At 35.0% G+C, this 22,500-nt stretch overlaps 3 protein-coding genes across 3 annotated transcripts in view; 1 reads left to right on the top strand and 2 right to left on the bottom strand.

The window, feature by feature from the left end:
* Positions 1–799, bottom strand: part of LOC144959022 (uncharacterized) — a 12,408-nt gene extending 11,609 nt beyond the window's left edge. Inside the window, exon 1 of the mRNA XM_078891355.1 lies at positions 486–799. Within this exon, the coding sequence (XP_078747481.1) occupies positions 486–599 (114 nt within the window). The 5' untranslated portion in view covers positions 600–799. The remainder of the gene's footprint in view (positions 1–485) is intronic.
* A 66-nt stretch (positions 800–865) lies between these two features.
* On the top strand, positions 866–7,935 carry LOC144959021 (cytochrome c oxidase assembly factor 1 homolog). The gene is made up of 4 exons (XM_078891354.1): positions 866–1,271; positions 2,577–2,728; positions 4,245–4,327; positions 4,981–7,935. Exons 1-4 carry the CDS (start codon positions 1,187–1,189, stop codon positions 5,099–5,101), a joined length of 441 nt encoding a protein of 146 aa, XP_078747480.1. The 5' UTR covers positions 866–1,186; the 3' UTR covers positions 5,102–7,935.
* LOC144959020 (uncharacterized) lies at positions 7,803–21,859 on the bottom strand. The gene is made up of 5 exons (XM_078891353.1): positions 21,397–21,859; positions 19,669–19,708; positions 17,283–17,342; positions 15,282–15,476; positions 7,803–8,947 (listed from the first exon to the last, which is right to left on the bottom strand). The coding sequence occupies exons 1-5, from the start codon at positions 21,397–21,399 to the stop codon at positions 8,763–8,765; spliced, it is 483 nt and encodes a 160-aa protein (XP_078747479.1). The 5' UTR covers positions 21,400–21,859; the 3' UTR covers positions 7,803–8,762.
* Positions 21,860–22,500: the final 641 nt, after the last annotated feature.

Genomic DNA, 22,500 nt, shown 5'->3' with positions numbered 1-22,500 from the left:
ACATTGACAGTATTTGTAGCAGGGTTGGACAGGTCCCCAATGAGGTACCGAGCTGTCGTTTTAGAACAGCAAGGAAGCTGTTGATTAGACTAGTTGAGATGTATGATAGGCCAGCTATACTTTTAATTGTTAATTTGGCTGGTTTGCGTGTTACAGTGACAGATAAAATCTCTACTCTAAAGCCAAAGCTACGACAAAACTTTCATATATAGCCGCACAGCTGTACTGTATTGCAAATCTAAATCGATAAAATTATTGAAAACAAACCGCTTTTTTAATTTGGTCTAATATGGATAGATTCTTTTCCCCTTTCGATAAATGTCACTTTAATTTGAACTCCAATTCCAGGTGAGCAAGCCAGAGTATATTTACTAGAGGTATGTTGAAGTGACGCCTGTAAGGCTGTACGTGGAATATCAGCCAGAAACCATTTCATTTGGAAAATATTTACAATATGACAGATTATATTGAAATAAAATACATACGGGGAGACGGCCATTGCTGGCATCTGTTTCTGACGATGGTGTAGTCTGCTGTACTTTGCTATGGTGGCAACCCATGAAAACCGGACAAGCGATGGATAAGCCGCGAGTCATCATACCTGGCTATTGCTCCAACATAACTAGTGACTTGAAAAAGGAAGTTGTATGGATAACTCTTTCCTTAGCCGGGTCAATGATTTTGCATCAAGAAAAGTTCACATATTGCATAGGCTCGTATTGTATACATACATACGTAAGATTCTATTTTCTTTCAGTTGTTGTCCATACCAACAATAATCACTCACCTTTCGCATTTCATCATAGTGTGACAGCAGTGGCAGTTTTCGTAGTTGCAACGAAGGGCTTCCATACATCTTGTGTATAACTCCGTTAACAAAGGAATAAATGAGACTCACTCCTTCGAAGTGTTGGCCTATCTATTTGTAAAATATACACTGAATGTATTATGATTTGGCTAAAATATGATAAATTGACTGACATAAACAAACCAGTTCCTTCACAATAGGTGTTATCTAGATGAAAACTATATCAAGAATCACCTATTTTACTTTTACTTTCACTTTCAGTTCTAGTTTCGTTCATAGATAACACCTGCGGTTTCGTTCCCCTTTTTCTTCTTCTGTTTTTGCGTTATTAGGCATCCCACTGCAAAAATAAAAAAAAGTTCTTGTCAATTATCCTCGATGACTTCCAATTTATTCAAGGTTGGGCTTTCTATATCAGTAGTGGCTGTAGGTGGCAGCTTATGGATAGAAAAGCGAATGCAGAGTGAGTGTTTTGTTCATACGTCAGATTCTTAGTTACACTTACACTTACAGTAGTTTCAGTTTCAGTTTATAATAATAATAATATATCTAGCTCCAGTTTATTGGGCGTTGGTTATATGGTTAAGGGCGAGCGAGGTCCCTGCTTCAAACTTACTTTATTTAGCTATTGCAAAAAGCTTAAAATCTTGAGAATTCCCCCGCTGGACTATTGATTGAAACGGGACTTTAGCATGGAGAAAAGAGGGTTGGCAGTCAAAATTAATTAAACATACTGCGCTGCCTTCATCAATATAATCAATCTTGATGAAATTTGGCATAGACATAAGATTGATGTCATAGAAAAGATAAATGAATTATTTAGATGCCTTTTATTTTATTTTCCTTATTTTTTCTATCTACATTTTGAAAAAAAATTACAAAATTTTAAAACGACGTAATTTTTATCAAATTATAATTTTTGACATAATGCACCTACATCAAGTTTTTCAAAAGCTCAAGCTCATTAAATGTGCTCAAACTCAGTGTTCACATAGAGAAGGAACAAAAATGACTGATTCGTTCTCACTAAATTCTTTCAATCAGATTATAAACGTTAATGTTACAGGTTACCTATAGTTTTGTGTTGGTACAGTTTATGTCGCTTGCGGATATTGTATTTTACCTAAAATCATAGCATCAATATAAGATGAAACATAATGACGGTACCGTAAGGCAGTATTGCAAATGTTTTCAAGATAGACAAACCGTTTGTGGCCAAGTACTCATTTTGCACCTGACTGCAATGAGAGAATGCAAGTATAGAGCCTTCTTCGTGTGGAATCAACCAAGGATTGACCATTCAGTCAAGCACTGTACCATAATTTACCTTACCTTTGCATAATACTATATCTAACTAGTTTGTGAATACCATGCTACTATTAATAATAATAATAATAATAATAATAATAATAATAATAATAATAATAATAATAATAATGATAATGATGCTATAGATTTATAGTGCGCCAAACATCCCCTCATCTGGAGGGCTCTGAGCGCATAACAAAGATTTAGCCTTAACACACAACACTAACAACGATAATTATACACAAAATCAAAAGAAAGCCTGTCGGAATAAGCATGTCTTCAATCGACGCTTGAAATCCTCTAGTGAAGACGAAGAACGTATCTCAAGTGATAGTAAATTCCACAACCTTGGACCAGAATGCTGAAAGGCGCGTTCACCAGCCTCACTTGACAGCGGGGCGTTTTCAATTTGAGGTCGTACTGTTAAAATAAAAATAATTTTTGTTTGTTTTGTTTACAGACAAATTTCGAAGTGAGGATTATTACCAACAAGCCGTCTTATTGCTACACAAGTATGAACCTGGTGCCCAAATCCTAGGCAGACCTATGTATGCTGGGAGATTAAACCTGGGAAGTAAAGATGAATGCTCAATTTCAGCTGTATCTGCACAGGTGGGACTCTGCATGCGTGCACATTTTTGGTCCAACCAAATACACAATAATTACACGTTTTTTTTGTTATTTTTTGGGTGTTTGTTTTTGTTTTTTTGTTTTTTTGTTTCCATTTGTTTTGATTTAATTATTGACTTTTTTCCATTTCTTGTTTGTTTGTTTTTGTTGTTATTTTTTTGTTTGTGATGCTACGACTTAGTTTAGAACAACGTGAACGTGCCATTGGTCATATTCAAGCTGGATAGTCTGTGACCAATGTGGTAAGAATGTTTAATATCACAAGGAGAACTGTATATTCCTTAGTGGATTGATTTGAAATAACACAAATGGTAAGGGACCGAAATCAAACTGGCAGACCACGAGTAACAACACAAGGTGATGACCGTTTTAAACGCACCCTACATCTACGGGATTGTTCTAGGACGGCGACTGACACTGCGCTAGAGTTCCCTGGGACATGAATTAGCCAACACACTGTTCGTTGCAGACTTAGAGAGTATGACATTATCGCAAACGTCTGTTGATGCGACAACTTCTTAGAGCACATCACAGGTTGGCCGTCTTCAGTGGGCCCGTACTCATCTGCGCTGGACAACGCATGCGTGGTCGTTTGTTCTCTTCTCAGATGAATCACGCTTTGTGATTGGAAGAAATGACGGTCAGTTACGTTGTTACCGCAGATCACACGAGTGATTTCACGATTCATGTGACGTGGAATCCCCAAACAGAGGATATGGACAAGTGATGGTGTCGGGTGGAATAAGCAGAGACTATAGGACACCTCTAGTCCAAGTAAATGCATCCCTCTCCGGTGCAAGGTACATCCAGCTCATTTTACAACCCCATGTTGTTCCATTTTTTCATAAACATCTTAATTTTTCATTCCAATACGACAATGCACCATCCCACCGAGCTATTGTAACAAGGGATTTTATAGCAGCAAATAATGTGAACATTATCAGCCTGTGGCCTGCAATATCCCCCGATCTAAATCCGATGGAACATATGTGGAACTTAATCGGCCGCCAAATCCGTTCATTAGACCCGCAAAATTAACAACAACTGTTCCACGCCATAAGAACAGCTTGGGATAACATTCCTCAACACCACTGGCCAGATTGACCATTTCCATGCATAGGAGATGCTGTGATTGGAGCGAACGGGGACATACTCGTTACTGATTGAATTAGATTCACCCTCACTTCAAATGAAATGAACGCAAGTAATTTTATTAAAATGTCATTGTTTGTCAAAACTATAGTGTATGTTTTGACTTATTACTTCCCTTTTTGAAGATCATGTTTTAAAAAGTCTATGTTGCATACAAGATCAATCATAAACGTTATAAATTCTAACAAAATGAAAGATAAATGATAGTACTATGATTACACATAGGTTTTAAATAAACCATACCAATATTTCATACCAATTCTGTAGGTAAAACAATTGTATACTTTCTTTTGATCACTAGTATATAAAAGCTCAAGTTTTTTTTGTTTTTTTTTTTATTTCACAGCTCAGCATTCCCGTAAAGGGCTCCAAGCAAAATGGAATTTTACATGTCTTAGCAAGCAAACAAATTGGGGCCACAGAAGACAAGTAGGTTATCAGTTTTGTATCAGGCATATTTAACAAGCAAACAAATTGGGGCTGCTGAATCTTATTATTCAAATATTCTTTGCATTTGTGGATGCATTCAAATAATTGAATTGTGATTTCATGGTGAAAACGCACGTGTAACGTTAAATACCACTGGAAGATTGATGACATCTTTCGTTTTATTCATCACCAAGAACTGATTCGATTGTTGACACCAGTTTGTTTTTTTTTAACTCACTCGACCCTAACACCGACTATATCCGTTGTTTGTTTGGGTTACTTTTACCCCATGCCTATTTATTACATTTTTCTGACACAAAATATAGGCGTAATATCAAAGCTTATGTTTTTTATGATTACAAGTTAATGATAGTTGAATAAAAATATCTATGTACATGCTCGTTTTTAATACTTTTTTCTCCAATTTTGAAAAGTAGCAAAAATCTCTAGGATTGAGTGAGTTAAATGTTGGAATATGAAAATATGTAATTTTAGATTTATACATGGCAATTGTTTTTTTTTTTTAACGAGGATAAAATTTTTGAAATAAAATTTTAATATATGATTGCTTTTTTTTTTTTTTTAAATAAATTTTTGTCTTTGTTGTGATTAAAATAATAAATTTATTTCTTATTTTTGATCATTATTGACAGATGGGACATCGACCAATTAGACCTCGAGGTCAAGGCCACAGGACAAAAATGGAAATTTTATGACAAAAGTTTGAAGCAGGAAAGCAGCAGCAATAGGGGTTCTATGGAGGATACGAGTTGAAAGCAATTATTTTCTATCGTTTCACTCCAGTGCTTTCTGTGACATGTACAAACAACAAAGTGTGTTAACAGCTTAATTGTGAAGCAATATATTATCCATCGTTTCATAGCTGTGCTTTTTGTGCTTTGAACAACAAAGTGTGTTAACAGCTTGACTAGAGACTGTGCTATTTCGTATAAATCCCCCAGCACCAAGAGGAGTCGGAGGTAATGTCTCCTGTCCAATTCGATTCAATAGTCTGATGTCACATCGCCCAGCAACGGCGGCCATCGTGGTTCTAAACAAAGAAAATCGGTACTTTTTATTCTTCATGCTGGCTAGAACTTTTCATATGTCTTGTGATCAGAATGTGTAAAAGTCAAAACATGATCAGATTTTTAAGGAGTTTTTTCCCTCTGGATATGCTTTTATGCTCATCTGAGAAATATTGAATATAATATAACTATTTATGTTTTTATTGGGTTTTTTGGGGGTTTTTTGTTAGTGGCTGAAGAAGTGTTTGAATTTGAAATGCTCCACGGTTGTTTGTTTGTTTGTTTTTGTGTGTTTTTTTGTTGGTTTTTTTTTAATCTGTTCAATTCAATTTTGTTTACTCCTGTTTTACAGTCCATAGTTCCTATCAGCTTCGTATGATCCCAGAAGGGTGTAAAATGAGTGATCTGGCACTCGCTTTCGGTTTGCCAGGCCCTGACGGGTTCGAGCCTCGCTTGATGCACAATTGAGTCCTTGGAAAAGACTCTTTACTCACATTCTCTCACCATACTCAGGTGTAAAATGAGTACCTGGCCATTAACAGCATTGTCTCTGTCGAAAAAAATTGTAATACATATCGTCTAACCGGTATCATGTCTCGTTCTACCCGTTACATGTTGCTGTTGGTCAGGGACCCTTTGTAAAGATCTTTGAGCACGTTTCGTGGATATTATGCTATATAGATAGTATGCGCTTGTCTAAGAAGCTCATCACATTGCCATCCGGAAGTATAACGGACCAACACACAAAACTGTGTGTATCCATGAACGTTTATAGTCAGGTTAATACAGTTTAGTGAGCATTACTCATAAACGCGGATGGCAAAAAGCAATAACAAAGACCTGAGTGATGTCATCTTCGAACTATCTATAAAAGGTCAAGTTCAACTAGATCAGAAGTAGATAGAAGAAGAATGAATATTATGGCTACATTGTCTCTATGGATGCTTGTCATGAATAATGTGTGTGTTACTTCGAGTTTGTCAGTCTGTTCTTAGAATCCAGTTTCAGTTAGTAATTTGTTTCCACAGATCTCTGTCCTGGCAGGGCAAGGGTTCTTAGCTTTTGAAGGTCATCATATGTGTGAGGGTGTTGAGGCAGTTGGATGTTTGCTTGTGTTGTTGAAATCAGTTCTTCAGACTTCAGTTGTTGTTTCTAGATATTTTTCTTCTTCTTCTTCAAGTACCAAGTCTGTGCCAGACATCGGTGATCATGGTACGCCATTCATTTCTCTGATCAGATAACCTCAGAAAACTAATATTACTCTTCTCTTTCTTTGTCACCCAGCTGTTCAAACTATTCAAATATGTTTTTCTTGGTCTACCTTTACTCTTTTTACCTTCTATCTTTCCTGTGAGGGCAAGATGTTCAATACGTTTATGTCGATTTAGGTGCCCTAAAAATTGCATTTGTCTTTTTCTTATTGTACGAATTAATAACCTTTTAGTTTCAGCTTGCTCTAAGATATTTTTAGATTAAAAAGAAGTCCTTCAGAACCTTTAGGCCCATGGAGCCAGACTTTATCCTGGTTTTTATAGCCTGAAACAAACGATAGCAATTGCTTGCTACCCTTTGGAAAGTACTTTGTTCCAAATCTAAAAGAGCTGGCTACCCAATCACTGCTCAGAAAAAAAATCTTTGATTGTACCTGGGATTTGATCTTGGTCCCTTTGTGTGTAACAGTGAAGCGGGTGCTCTACCAACTGGGCCACTGGGACCCCCATTTAGAAAGAAAGAACTATAATATTATATTTGTGTTTCTGGTCTGAAACGATTTAATTTCAAGTCCCATTGATGCAAAGTCATATTAATAAGTCGATGTATCAATAATGAAACACAAGTACAGTCCACTCCGGATAATCGCAACACCTTGGGATCGACGGAAATGTTGCAATTAACCAGTGACTTTTATATAGAATTAATTCTGTTTCATGGGAAATGTTGCAATTAACCGAAAGTTGCTATTAACGAGTTGCGATTATCCGGAGTGAACTAAATTACACAATCGTATACATAATCCATTAGATAATTAATAAAAGTGTTCAATACAATTTATAAATGAGAATATATTTTTCCTTCATAGATCAGTCCATCTATGCAAGTCAATTCTGCTAAATGGTGATTCATGATTCATGAGCAAATTTTAAAAGACATTTAAAAAACCAGTAATATGAAGTAATCAAACGTCTTTAATTAATAAAAGAAAAATTACATTAAAAAAAGATTATATATAATTTATAGATAAAATTATTGTCTCGTCGATTTTTTTTGTAGATTGTACTGGAGATATTTATTTTGATTGGGGGGTTTTGATTTTAGAGTTTTTTCCTCCTTTTCTTTATTTGAAGGGGAGGGGGGTGTTGAAGGAAATTTGTTGTTTTATTTGCTTGTAAAAAAAAAAAAAAAACAATATTGAGAGAAAGAGAAATTTTCACTTTTCATTTTATTTATATATATTTATTCTAATTGGTTCATTTATTTGTCTATTTAAATAATAATTTCTAGTTGTGTATTTATTTTTTAAGCGATGTGATTAAGTTTGTTTGGATCTGAATAAATTTGGAATTGATACTCTTTCGAAAACTGGGTCACATAGTTATACACACATACTATTTCTATTTGTTGCCAATGTGCACATATATGTGCAGGTCCGATAACCAAACTGAATTATGGGATTGATTTAATTTAACATTGTTGTGATGGACGATATTTTGCAGTGGTGTGAGAGTTTTCCCCATGACAACAATGTAAATGTTGCTGCTCGAAGAAATAAATTACAATATGAAATGGAATGTAAGCTTCAATTTGATTACGAAAACAGATAAATCGGATGTTATGGTTTACCCTTTATCAACAAAACAAGATGAATGAAACACTACAGATGAATGAGATAATGTGATAGTGATGCCATTCAAAACGTTATTATGTCGGAACGAACCAGATGCTTAAAATAAAGCCGAATTAAATGTTAAACTGGTCAAAAATATACATTGTTGGCATTAGCACCCTAAAATATGGTATCCATTCTCCTCAATAAATCATATAAACTCAACACAATGATATTTCAGGCTATAAAATCAATTTTCAACATCTTAACCAACCCGACTTAATACCGTTTTCAGGCGAAGGGTCACATATTATGATGAAGGGTTGGTAGGTCTGTAAATAAATATGTGACCCTCCGTATCAAAGCGGTATTATGTCGGGATCCACTCGGTATAAGTTATCGTGTAGTATAAAAACTATTTCTTGCGTTGCAAAAACTTCTAAGCTCCAATTTCTCATCATTCTATCTGTAAATTCACTTTTTGGGGTTCTGAATCATCCCGACATAATACCGTGTTGAGACGGAGGGTCACATATAAGTACCTACACATTGACCACAACCCGAGTATTTTTTGTTATTTTATTCATTTACAACAGATCATCATGCAGCATCCCACAATGCACCCGATTACAAGGGCGGCACCGACAGCGATGAATCCACTGGTGGTGATCCAGAAAGAGTACCAGTAAAACGTGTAGTTACAGAAATCATCTTTTGTGGAGTCGTGAGACTGGAAGTTGTCCTTGGTTCTGTAGATGTACACGCAGCCTGTGGATGATGATAGGATACGGGATGAAAAAAACAAACAAACTAATGGAAATACATACTTAGTACAGTACTCGTTGGATTCGAGCGCGCTTTCGCGAGAAGCAAGAAAGCGTGCTAGAATAGTCGTGAGATTGGTTCGATAGCTGTACACGCAGCCTGTGGATGATAGGGTACAGAAAGAAAAAAAACAAAAACTACTTGAAATACATAGTACAGTACCTGCTGGATTCGAGCGTGCTTTCAGGAGAAGCGATGCTCATTATAGGTCACGACTTATTAAACGAACACGGTTTCCTCGAACGTTTTTGCGTGTCCCGAGGAGTTGGAGGAAACCGTGCCTATGTGTAGATTAGATACATTTTGGACACCCAGCACCAGGATGTCGTTTGGCATAGCATCCTGGAATTCTGGGTGGGGTTCCTGGCCTGCCATAATGGGCAGGGTGGCACTCACCGTGTCTTCTATCCCCCTATATCTGTTTTCCAACATGCTTTCTGTCTTTGTCTTGGAATGAGATTACTTGGTTTTGTCCTGGCCCTGGCTGAGAAGGAACCAGTCAAATGTATAGTTTTGGGAGATGATATTTTTTACCTTGTAAATCAGCTCTCTGTTATGCACTGTATTATGTTTTGTATATATATTATTATGTGATTTGTAAACATTTTATTCCTCTTAGTAAGGACCTGTGCTTGTGTCTGGATGAGACTTTTAGGTGATCTCAAACTAAGTACTTTGATGATGTGCTCTTGAAATCTACATCTGTTCCCTATTTGAACTAATTCCCCTTTGTCTTACTTTTCTTGAGTGCTTTACTTGAGCCAAGGTCAAAAGGTGCCCGCCTGATACCAGTGTTAAGAAAATTTGATTTTTACTTAATTATGGGCTGTTTTCATTGGGTTAATGCTTGTAATCAATTGATAATATGAAGAAGAGATAAAATGAGAAAGCTCAACATACTCTGTTCAACAGAATATGAAATAAACAACTTGAAAGTGAAATTTGAATGCTGTTTGGCATGTGCTTAAAACGAGGTCAACGCATCACCTTTTTAGAAATCATGTAGAAATTAAATGTGATGTTTTAGCTCACGTGATTGAATTTTGACTAATAGAATAAAGTCAAAATTTACTTTTAAACGCAATTGCAGTATATTACATATCTGATTAAGTTTCATTAAAAAGTTGGTGTTGCTTGTGACCTTTGGTGTCATCAAACACAGCACAATACTAATACTCGACATGAAACTTTAAAGCTCATGTTTAATGTTTATAACGTTTTATTATGAGAAAAAAAGCATAGATTTACTATCTGAACTCAAATATTGGAGTAAATGTATACCGTTCTACCGATATTGAGGTTTATTGGTTTTGGTGTCATTTGTCACAAGCAACACGGCATGCGTGAACACGTGGAAGTTTGTTTCGTTAAATGGCGATTCGCAATTTTGATCGACCCTTCTTACCAGTCTTTGAAGTGCAGCACTTTCATTTGCCTTTCCAGCGTGGCTCCATGCAGAAAAGGTAAGTTGAACTTTGGTGTCATCGCTATTTTACATTGTCACAAGCAACACTTGATATTGGATGTTTCAAAGTGCCACCAAAAAAGTATGTTTTCAGCTGTTATTCTATTTACAAATATGATATTATGACATCTCACATAGGACTGTGATTTTGACACAATTAATTATTTCCTTGTAATTCTAACTTTTTATGTTTCAGGGTTGTATCAATCAAGAAAAAGACAAAACTCAAGCTTTTGACGAATCCAGATAAAAGAAGGGTTGTCAAGAAATTTGATTTGATATACTATTGACACACTAAATTACTACAAACTAGCAGTTTGAGCAGTAGGGCGGATGTTACCGTATGGTTACATGAATTCATTACCATGGCTGATATTTATCTAGTGTTTGTGTGACTTCTGGTACTTTTTGTGACCATTGGTGTCATTGGTTAAAATGTCACAGGTGACACTTAAGTTTGAAGTTTCTAATGTATTTCTGTTTTCATGTTCTTCAAAGCTTGAAATGTCATTGATTACATTTTAACAGTCTATATTACATGTGTTCAGTTACTATTCTTGATTTATTGAGGCAAAATTGCGTTCTAGTGCCGATTAAGACCAAAGTAATAGCAACAATGGTATTACTAATTTCTAAGTATATTTCCAATTTGAAAGTATTTAGTTTCTTAAAATATTATTGAATTTCATTTTAGAGTAGGTTATTGTGCTTTTTTGACTGAAAATAATGATATATTATGGACGAAAGTGTGATTTGGTGTTGCTTGTGACATAAGTAATGGTGTCACCGGTCTTATGTCACAAGTCACATTCAGATGCTCTAATTTCCATGTAAGGGAGCGTTCACATATTACGTCATCAAAAATTTGCCCTTTTTAGACTCCTCCCCTCCCTCAAGTCATCACTTGTCATCATTGACCTGACCCCCCCCCCCCCCCCCCCCCCCCTCCCCCAACTGATGATGACGACATCTAATTTAATAAAAACTAAAAGATAACTTTAATTTCACAATATTTATTATTCATTTTTCAAACCATAAACATTGACTATCAACGTTTGATAAAACACATTCAGACATTTTATTAATTTCAGAAACTGTTGATAATTTATGTTTTACGATACAATGGGGACATAAAATTTAAATTTGCAAAGATAAAATCTAACAAACATTATTTAAATTAGGCTACTTGGTGCAGGTGCTATTAAAAAAATTTCAGAAAGTGTAATTTAAAATAGTATAGGAGGCAAATTATTTTATAGCATATTAGTCTTTTAGTGGAATGAATTTCTGTTTCAATTTCCAAACATAAAATTAATTGATTCAAAAATGTTTCTGCTTTGGACCTCTGGCAATGTACTATAAATAGATCATCAATTTCATCTTCATCGTCATCACTTTCTCCCATTTGCTGTTCTTCTTGTATGCCGCATTTTCGTGAATGGTCTTTCATTGCTGTGATCGAGGAGTGATATAATGAACATTTAGGGCAAGTTCGCCTTTTGAGAAGTGATACCCCTTACCCATCTTGTTTCTTGAGAGATGGGCAATACTCATCATAGCAATTTATCTTTAGCTGTTTTGAAAGGAACAAACTTTGAAATAGGCTTAATTTGCCTATGTTTTGATGACATCATCTTGGGTCTGACCCCCCCCCCCCTCCCCCATGTCAACACATGTCAACATTTGGTAGACCCCCCCCCCCCCCCCCCCCCCCCCTAGCTGATGACGTAATATGTGAACGCTCCCTAAATTTATATTTTTGAAGTCTTTGGTTTCTGAATATTATTAAATTCCATATTTAATTGTGGTTATTACACTGGTTTGACTGAAATTAATGATATATTGTCGAAATTGCAATTTGGTATTGCTTGTAAGACAAGTAATGGTGTCATCGGTCTAATGTCACAAGTGACACAATGTCGCTAAATAAGATATGCTTTTGTCACATTATTTCCCAACATTTTATTCCAAAAGTTTCTGAACATTGCTGGTAATAAACATATGCAATATTGTTGTTGTTGGTAATGTACATACATTTTTATGAAATTATATACTTGCATTCTATGTTGCTTGTGACCGATGACACCAAAAAGCAACATTTTCTCCAATAGTTGGTAATATTATAGTACTATGATTGTTGTTGATTGTGTCTTTTTGTCTATAACTTACTAAATAAAGTTTGATACTCAACAAAAATCATTTGGTTATTGAGTTTTTTGTCTCATTTCGGTGTCACCGGTCACAGGTGACACCAGCAACCTATAGGTATTGTTGACGATATTATGCTGCGTTAGACCTTAAAGTTATCTAAAGGGCCTTTGATTCATGAAGTACAGGGTTTTTGCTACACATATAGAAACATGAATGGACTATTATGTCACTTTTATTTTGAGAAAAAAAATTGGCACCTTTTGACCTTGGCTCACTTGTAATTCTAGAACTTTTTACTATCCCATTTTTTTCCTTTTTACTGGCGCTGATATAACCTTCATGTGTTGCAAGCGCCGTAAAACCCTTAAAAACGAACAAACAAACAGCATAGCATCCTGGAATTCAGCGTACTAGAACCCATCGAGTTCTGTAATGATATAGACTACTTGAAGCTCGAAGGATAAAAAAAATAATGATAAGTACCCTATTGAGATGTAGCTTCAATATATTAAACGAGGACAGATACTATGGACGTTTCGGGTTTTTCCCCTTTATCAACAAAACACGAATGAAACGCTTAGAGTTTTGTTCATCATGTTTTGTTGATAAAGGGGAAACCCAAAACGTCCACAGTATCTGTCTTCATTTAATAATAATAAACTGAGGCTTACATCTCAATACTTATTGTTATTTTTTAATGATATAGCTAGAAGCGCGCTTCAAAAAGACATTCCCTGATTTTTTTAAATCAACAAATTGATTTTCTCATCCAACGTCTGCCTCAGGTTATTTTCATTGTGATTGATATATTGAAAGAGGACATTATTTTATCAATAAATCAATTCAAGATTAAAGAAAAACTTATATATTGTGTATATATATATATGGGGGGGGGGGGGGGGGGGTGAAGTGGCCGAGTGGTTAAGGCATTGCACTTTGACCCGGAAGGACCCGGGTTCGAGCCCCGCTTCAGGCACTTTCGTTTCTTTCCTTGAGCAAGATTAATAACTCCCAATTTGCTCACTTGGACAACATGGGTGATTCCTGTTGACATCAGACATCTTGTTTGATGAGTTATCTATATTCCTTCGTGGAATGCCTAGGTGACGATATCTTATGATGTCATGACGAAAAAGGCATAATTATATATATATTCCAGGCATTCCACGAAGGAATATATATATATATATATATATATATATATATATATATATATATATATATATATATATATATATATATATTATATATATATATATATATATATATATATATATATATATATATATATATGACAACAAATAGATTAAACAATGGGTTGTATCGTTGAAAAGTTGTTACCCTTGATAAGTTAAACTTTCTTTATATTTCCTGGGAGTTTATCTTAGGCGAACTGCAGTTCTATTTAATATATTTTTATCTATCGTCCATTGATAATGGATAGAGTCAACATGTCTTTCTGGTCCGTCGGTGTGGGTTTTCTCGAGATTCCACTGTACAAGGAGAAGAAGGAGGAGAAAGAAGAAGGAAGAGGAGGAGAAAGAAGAAGGAAGAGGAGGAGAAAGAAGAAGGAAGAGGAGGAGAAAGAAGAAAGAAGAGGAGGAGAAAGAAGAAGGAGGATGAGGAGAAAGAAGAAGAAGGAGGAGGAGGAGGAGAAGAAGGAAGAGGAGGAGAAAGAAGAAGGAAGAGGAGGAGAAAGAAGAAGGAGGAGGAGGAGAAAGAAGAAGGAGGAGGAGGAGAAAGAAGAAGGAGGAGGAGGAGAAAAAAGAAGGAGGAGGAGGAGGAGAAAGAAGACGGAAGAGGAGGAGAAAGAAGAAGGAGGAGGAGGAGAAAGAAGAAGAAGGAGGAGGAGGAGGAGAAGAAGGAAGAGGAGGAGAAAGAAGAAGGAAAGGAGGAGGAGAAAGAAGAAGGAGAGGAGGAGAAGAAAAGGAAGAGAGGAAGAGGAGGAGAAAGAAGAAGGAAGAGGAGGAGAAAGAAGAAGGAAGAGGAGGAGAAAGAAGAAGGAGGAGGAGGAGAAAGAAGAAGAAGAAGGAGGAGGAGGAGAAGAAGAAGAAGGAGGAGAAAGAAGAAGGAAGAGGAGGAGAAAGAAGAAGGAAGAGGAGGAGAAAGAAGAAGGAGGAGGAGGAGGAGAAAGAAGAAGAAGGAGGAGGAGGAGAAGAAGAAGAAGAAGGAGGAGAAAGAAGAAGGAAGAGGAGGAGAAAGAAGAAAGAAGAAGGAAGAGGAGGAGAAAGAAGAAGGAGGAGGAGAAAGAAGGAAGAGGAGGAGAAAGAAGAAGGAAGAGGAGGAGAAAGAAGAAGGAAGAGGAGGAGAAAGAAGAAGGAAGAGGAGGAGAAAGAAGAAGGAGGAGGAGGAGGAGAAGAAGAAGGAGGAGGAGAAAGAAGAAGGAAGAGGAGGAGAAAGAAGAAGGAAGAGGAGGAGGAGGAGAAAGAAGAAAGAAGAGGAGGAGAAAGGAGAAGGAAGAGGAGGAGAAAGAAGGAGGAGGAGGAGAAAGAAGAAAGAAGAGGAGGAGAAAGAAGAAGGAGGAGGAGGAGGAGAAAGAAGAAGAACGAGGAGGAGGAGAAGGAGAACAAGGAGGAGGAGGAGAAGAAGAGGAAGAAAAAGGAAGAGGAGGAGGATAAGAAGAAGAAGAAGAATAGCCCAAGATGAGCGTTGTCCACTCACCTGTAATGAGCCAGGCAAACAGGAATAAGTCGATGACGCACGTGCAGGGGTTAACCTTCATCGAGTTGTCATTGTCCTCTGTCCGGCATCGCATGAACATGCTGATGACATTCCTCACCACACTGAATGATCCCATGACGATGAGATAGATTGCAATCATGTCCTCGGCCGGGCAGTCGTCTTTGTATACAGCACCTGGTTTCAACATCCATGGCATAAATAATTGTGAGCTTTCGCCCCCAAACGGTATTAAATCAAGATGGTTAAGATGTTGAAAATTGAATTTATAGCCAGAAATATCAGACTTGTGTTGAGTTTGTATGTTTTATTGAGGAGAATGGATACCATATTTTAGGGAGCGAATGCCAACAATTTATATTTTTGATCAGTTTAACATTAAATTCGGCTTTTAAGTATCTGGTTCGTTCCGACATAACACCGTTTTGAGACGATGGGTCACAAATAATTGTGACCCTCCGTCTCAAACCGGTATTATGTCGTGATGATTCAGACCCCCAAAAAGTGAATTTAGAGATAGAATGAAGAGAAATTGGAGCTTAAAAGTTTTTGCAATGCAAGAAATAGTCTTTATACTCCACCATAACGTACAGAAATTAAACCCAAGTTGGATATTTGTGGCTATGAATTCAATTTCCCTTACCGAGTGGATCCCGACATAATACCGCTTTGATTCGGTGGGTCACATATAAAGAAACTTGAGCTTTTACATAGGGCAATAACCACTAAACGAGCTCAAAGCGCTTTACAAGTGGTCCCTGGCCAACAGCAACACTCAACATGTAGGACGTTAACAGCGTTGTCTTTGTCCGAAAAAAAATTGTAATATCGCCTAACAGGCGTCATGTCCCGTCCTACATGTTAAATATTGCTGTTGACCAGGGACCCCTTGTAAAGCGCTCCGAGCACATTTAGTGGATATTGCGCTATATAAAAGCTCAATTTAAAAAAAAATTGTTCAAAAACTAAATCAAACAGCCAAAATAAAAAACAAAAATAAAAAATTTGAAATAAAAAGAGCTTTTTTTTCTTCCATGCTTAATTATAATGTTTAGCTTTATATAAACCCTGAGTTTAAACAAATAAATAAATACATACCCTCATTCAATGAGAGCAGAGAAAAAGACAACAAAACAAAACAAAACAAAAAAAAAACAAACAAACAAAAAACAACTGACTCAGCCATTCACCTTGTCAAAAAGTGTATAATAATAATATGAACCAGCCCATCCATGAATCATAATATGTGACCCATCGCCTCAAAACGGTATTATGTCGGAACGAACCAGGTGCTTAAAATAAAGCCGAACTTAATGTTAAAACTGGTCAAAAATATAAATTGTTGGCATTCGCACCCTAAAAAATATGGTATCCATTCTCCCCAATAAAACAGCGAACAAACTCAACACAAGTCTGATATTTCTGGGCTATAAATTCAATTTTCAACATCTTAACCATCCCGATTTAATACCGTTTTGAGGCGAAAGGTCACAATTGTTAAAGAGTGCGACTAAAGGGGTCGGTAGGTTGGCAGGGTTAGCAAGCAATTAATTGATTGTGGAATCACAATCGTCAGGTGACTGTGTAGCTATTTTTAGATCACGGGCATTACATTGGAAGAATGTCAATAATACCAAAGAATATGTGCTAACTACTTAAATTGTTTTTCTATTCCATTTTACTGGTTGTGAAATGTACGGGGGTGGTTAGGTGGGATTCTATTCTATAACCGTTATGGTTGAGTGGAGATAATAATATTATAGGAAAATAAAACATTTCATCATCATCATCATCATCATCATCATCATCATCATCATCATCATCATCATCATCATCACTTAGAATCCTTTGTCAACTGAGCACTAATAACGACGAGTCACTTATAATTTTCTTTGGATGATCGTCATGATTTCTAGGAAGTTAAAAATGAACCGGGACTAACTCCAAGCTCCAAGCTCCAAGCCACTCCATAACTAGACTTACCCATGACTATCATTGATATTGGAATGGCTGTCAGGAGTGCTAGAATAACGGTCACGGCAGCTGGAGGGAGAGAAATAGAACGATGATAATAACATTAATAATGATGATAATGATGATGATGATAATAATAGTAATGATGATGCTAATAATAATAAGAATAGTTATAATAATGATAATAATAATAATAATAATATCATCATCATCATCATCATTATTATTATCATTATTATTATCATAATTATTATCATTATTATATCATAATTATTATCATTATCATTATTATTATTATTATTATTATTATTATTATTATTATTATTATTATTATTATTATTATTATTATCATTATCATTATTATTATTATTATTATTATCATTATTATTATTATTATTATTATTATTTTTATTATTATCATAATCATCATTATCATCTTCATCCATACAAAAATCATGTTATTGTCAGCCAAACTTGTGTACAATATTTCATATCAATTTGAATGTAGGCTGTAGATAGATACTGCTAAAATCTTTTTATTTCAGTTTTTTATTAATTTAATTTCAGGACCCAATTTACAAAAACTATAATTATAAAATTGCACTGAACGCCTGACACGCTCTGTGCACAAACATATTATCTAACACGTTTGACGCTCAACGATTTTCGTTTGAAAAGCTTTCTTGTTTCACCGTCAGACAGACAAAACTGAATATTGAAAGAATCTACATTTATTTCTTGGAAAAGGTAGATAGGTACCTACTCGACTCCAAAATTCAACATTTTTAAACGTTGATTTAGATTTAGAGTCGCACCCTATTTTCTTAACGTCCTAAATAATAATAATAATGATGATAATAATAATAATAATAATAATAATAATAATAATAATAATAATAATAATAATAATAATAATCATAATCATAATAATAATAATATTAATAATAATAATAATAATAATAATAATAATAATAATAATAATAATAATAATAATAATAATAATAATAATAATAATAATAACAATAATAATAATAATAATAATAATAATAATAATAATAATGATGATGATGATGATGATGATGATGATGATGATGATGATGATGATGATAATAAGAATATATATTATAATAGTGGTATAGATGGCATCTGAAACAACGTAAAATCAGAATTTATTAGACTTATGTGTGATTATGATCGTCGTTGCTTTCATGATTATTTTTGTCATTAATATTTGATTGTAGCAAGAACTTTGTACACTCATGATTCATTCGATCTTGACCAATTTTCAATTATCAATATTCTATGATAGTATTTTTCGATTTTACATTGCCGTATTGATATATTTTTCCTGACATTCAAAGTTGTGTAAAACTGTCTGTAAATGATACAATACAAGCTATATGAGATTCTGTCATTATAAACTATTGTATAAGGCATTTAAAGGATAATTCCTATATTAAGCCTTTAGTAAGATAAGATAAGATAAGATGAGATAAGATAACTAATCGTTTTGTTTTGTTTTGTTTTTTTAAAGGGTTTTACGGCGCTTGCAACACATTAAGATCATATCAGCGCCAGTAAAAAGGAAGAAAATGGGATAGTAAAAAGTTCTAGAATTACAATTAAAGCATCCAAGAATAAGGCAGACAAAGGAGAATTGGTTTAAATAGGCAACAATTGTAGATTCCAAGAGCACACTATCAGTGTACTAAGTTGGAGATCACCTAAAAGTCTCATCCAGACACAAGCAAAGGTCCCCACTAAGAGGAATACACTCAAATGTTTACAAATCATATATAATATAAACAAAACATAATACAGTGTGTAACAGAGAGATGATTTACAAGGAAAAAAATATCATCTCCCAAAACTATAACTATACATTTGACTGTTTCCCTCCCAGCCAGGGCCAGGACAAAACCAAGTAATCTCATTCCAAGACAAAGATAGAAAGCATGTTGGAAAACGGATATAGGGTAATAGAAGACACAGCGAGTACCTCCCTGCCCGCTAAGGGATAATTCCTATATTAAACTATTATTTTCATAGGATAAGATAACTAACAATATGAATAGAAAACAATTAATTTCCAGTTAAACTAATAAATAGAGGTGACTAAATGAGTCAATAAAATGGAGATAATGATAAAGGGAGTAAATCTGACTCATGAATGAACAACACAAAACAAACGACCTCTCGGCCTATTTCAAGTGAACACAAGATACAACACAAACATACGACGTTTCGGCCCTTGGCCTTTTTCAAGTAAACACAAAATATGTTGTGCTTACTTGAAAAAGGCCAAAGGCCGAAACGTCGTTTGTTTTGTGTTGTTCATTCATGAGTCAGATTTACTCCCTTTATCTTTATCTCCAATTTCCGGTTCGATCCTTACCTGAGGCACACAGGACGCCCAGCATACTATCCAAACGAGCCTGAAATTGACAAGAGATGGAATCAAATATCGTTATCAATTCTCATCTAATTTGAGGATGGGAAAGGAAACTATGATGACATTTAATTAATGGCGACGATGATTAATGGTAATAATGATGATTACGGTGACGGTGACGGACGGTGCTGTCTCTGCTGCTGCTGCTGTTGATGATGATGGTGGTGATAATGATGATGATGATGTTTTTGTTGTTGTAGATGATGATGATAATCTTCATCACCGTAGGGAACGCAAATTTCGCAACAACAAAAAAAAAAAAAAAAAAGAAAAAAAAAAAAAAAGAGAATCAAAGACTTTGTCAAAAATTTGCAAAACGTGCAGATTTTGCAATTGCAATGCAAATCATAAAAAAATTTCCCTAATTTTGCGCCGCAAGCATTGCTGTGAAAAAAAATCGCGGGGCCATATCAATGTGTTTGTTTCTCTTGTTTTTATTGTTGGCTGAAGAAGGGTTTTGAGTCCGAAACGTTCCATATTTGCTATTTTGTTCTTTTTTTTGTTTGTTTTTGAAGCTATTACATTTATTGTTGTTTATTTCTAGAACCATTGAAAAACGCCATGTGTTTTTTTACACTATGTATCGTGTTCTGATAATATTTCTGAAAAGTGGCGCTATGTGGTCTTGTGGTATGACACTCGCTTTCGGATCGGAAGATCCTTGGTTCGAGCCTCGCTCGGCGCATAGTTGAGTCCTAGGAAAAGGCTCTTTACCCACATTCTCTCACCGTACTCAGGTGTAAAATGAGTACCTGGCCTTTAACAGCGTTATCTCTGTCGGAAAAAAAAAATGTAAGATCGCCCAACAGGTGTCATGATTCGTTCTATGTTACGTATTGCTGTTGGTCAGGGAACACTTGTAAAGAGCTTTATTTGAGCACGTTTAATGGATATTGCGCTATATAAATGCTCTGAGATTTTAAAACAATGGTTGAGATTCTGTGGGAGACAAATAAATGCCACAAAAGAAAACAAATCGTGAGTTGTATTCAATAGTTCAACCAATGAAATAACTTGTTTCCATGAGCTCTCCTAACGACAACTCACTAGACGGTGTAAAAACCAAATAATGGCGTCAAACTGCCAGTCCTTTTGGATTTCAGTATCAGGCTATAACATAACGATGGCTACGGTATTACACTGAGGTGACAGATACTCAACACTGATTCTTCTTTCCGTTCTTGTATGATATCCGGATGGTGGTCCCGATAGCTCAGTTGGTAGAGCACTCGTTTCACGCGCTAAGGGGCCAAAAAACAAAAAAAACAAAACAAACAACAAAAAAAAACAAAAAAAAAAAAAACACACACACACACACACACACACACATACCATTTTCACTATAACAAAAGAATCCATTAAAAATATATATTAATTAAAAAAAAAAAAACACCTACCATTTTTCACTAGAACAAAAGAATCGATTAAAAAACACCTATCTACTATTTTCTGCCATAACAAAAGAATCGATAAAAATATTTAAAAAAAAAAACAACAAAAAAAAATAAAACACCTACCATTTTTCACTAAATACAACATAAGAATCAATAAATATAAATGGAAAAAAAAAACCTACCATTTTTCACTAGGTATAACAACAGAATCGATAAAATTATTTTAAAATTAATTAAAGAATGAAAAAAAAAACAACAAAAAAAAAAAACCACGTACCATTTTTGACAGTTACTATGGAAATCAATCCAATTCACAATTAAATAACAAACACACTCGATAAAACTTGGCACATTCGCTTCCAATTCCAACTCCTACAGCTATTTAAGTCTATGTCTATTTAACTACACAATAGGATATAGTCTAGTCTCGTGTGCTGTCACCACCAAATAGAAATCAAATATTAATTCACTCAACCCTAACACAGACTGTACTATGTCCGTAGTTTACCCGGATTATTTTTACCCCATGCCTATTTATTTATGCCATTTTTATGAGACAAAGTATAGGCGTATCTACTATCAAAGCTAATGTTTGTTTTTCATTCTTAAATGTTAGTGGTAGTGGAATACAACTATCTATGCACATGCTCATTTTAACACATTTATTTCCAATTTTGAAAAGTAGCAAAAATCTCTAGGATTGAGTGAGTTAACTCCCTTTTACAACTCATCGATTGACTGGAACGTCAAAATAAATTACACATTGCGATACGAAATCTTGCGTGTCGACCTGATGTGGCCTGCATTGACAAAACAACTCAGATTGAAATATGAATACATAAATTTAAAAAAATATATATTGATAAATAGATAAATAAATTAAAAACACGAATAAATAAATCAATCAATGAATAAATAGATGCATAAATGAATAAATAAGTAAATAGATAAATAGATGAATAAATGAATAAATAAGTAAACAGATAAATAAATAAATAAAAAGATAAATAAATAGATGAATAAATGAATGAATAAGTAAATAAATACATAGATATAAAACAGACAAAAATGGCCAGAATTCGACGTGCAGGTTTATGCAGGTCTGAGAGCCGATCGCAATTATTATGGGCCAGATCTAACCCGTGTTGTTGTCATGAATAATATTTTTACGTTGGTTTGAGAGCATTTCCATTACAACAAGGCGCCCATAACAAATTGGGTTAGCAGACCTGAGAATAAGTACACGTCGCGAAAAATCGTTAACTTCAATTTTAATTGTGTGACCCACAACCCTAAGGTTGTATTATGTAGTAGTGAGGCTATGTGGTCTAGTGGTATGACACTCGTTTTCGGATCGGAAGGTCCTGGGTTCGAGCCTAGC

This window comes from Berghia stephanieae, chromosome 13, assembly GCF_034508935.2.
Source record: "Berghia stephanieae isolate SIO BIC M18660-M18661 chromosome 13, UCSD_Bste_1.3, whole genome shotgun sequence".
In the NCBI taxonomy this organism is placed as follows: Eukaryota; Metazoa; Mollusca; class Gastropoda; order Nudibranchia; family Aeolidiidae; genus Berghia; species Berghia stephanieae.
Note: the sequence above shows the minus strand (reverse complement) of the source record. Positions and strands in the feature narration are given on the sequence as shown.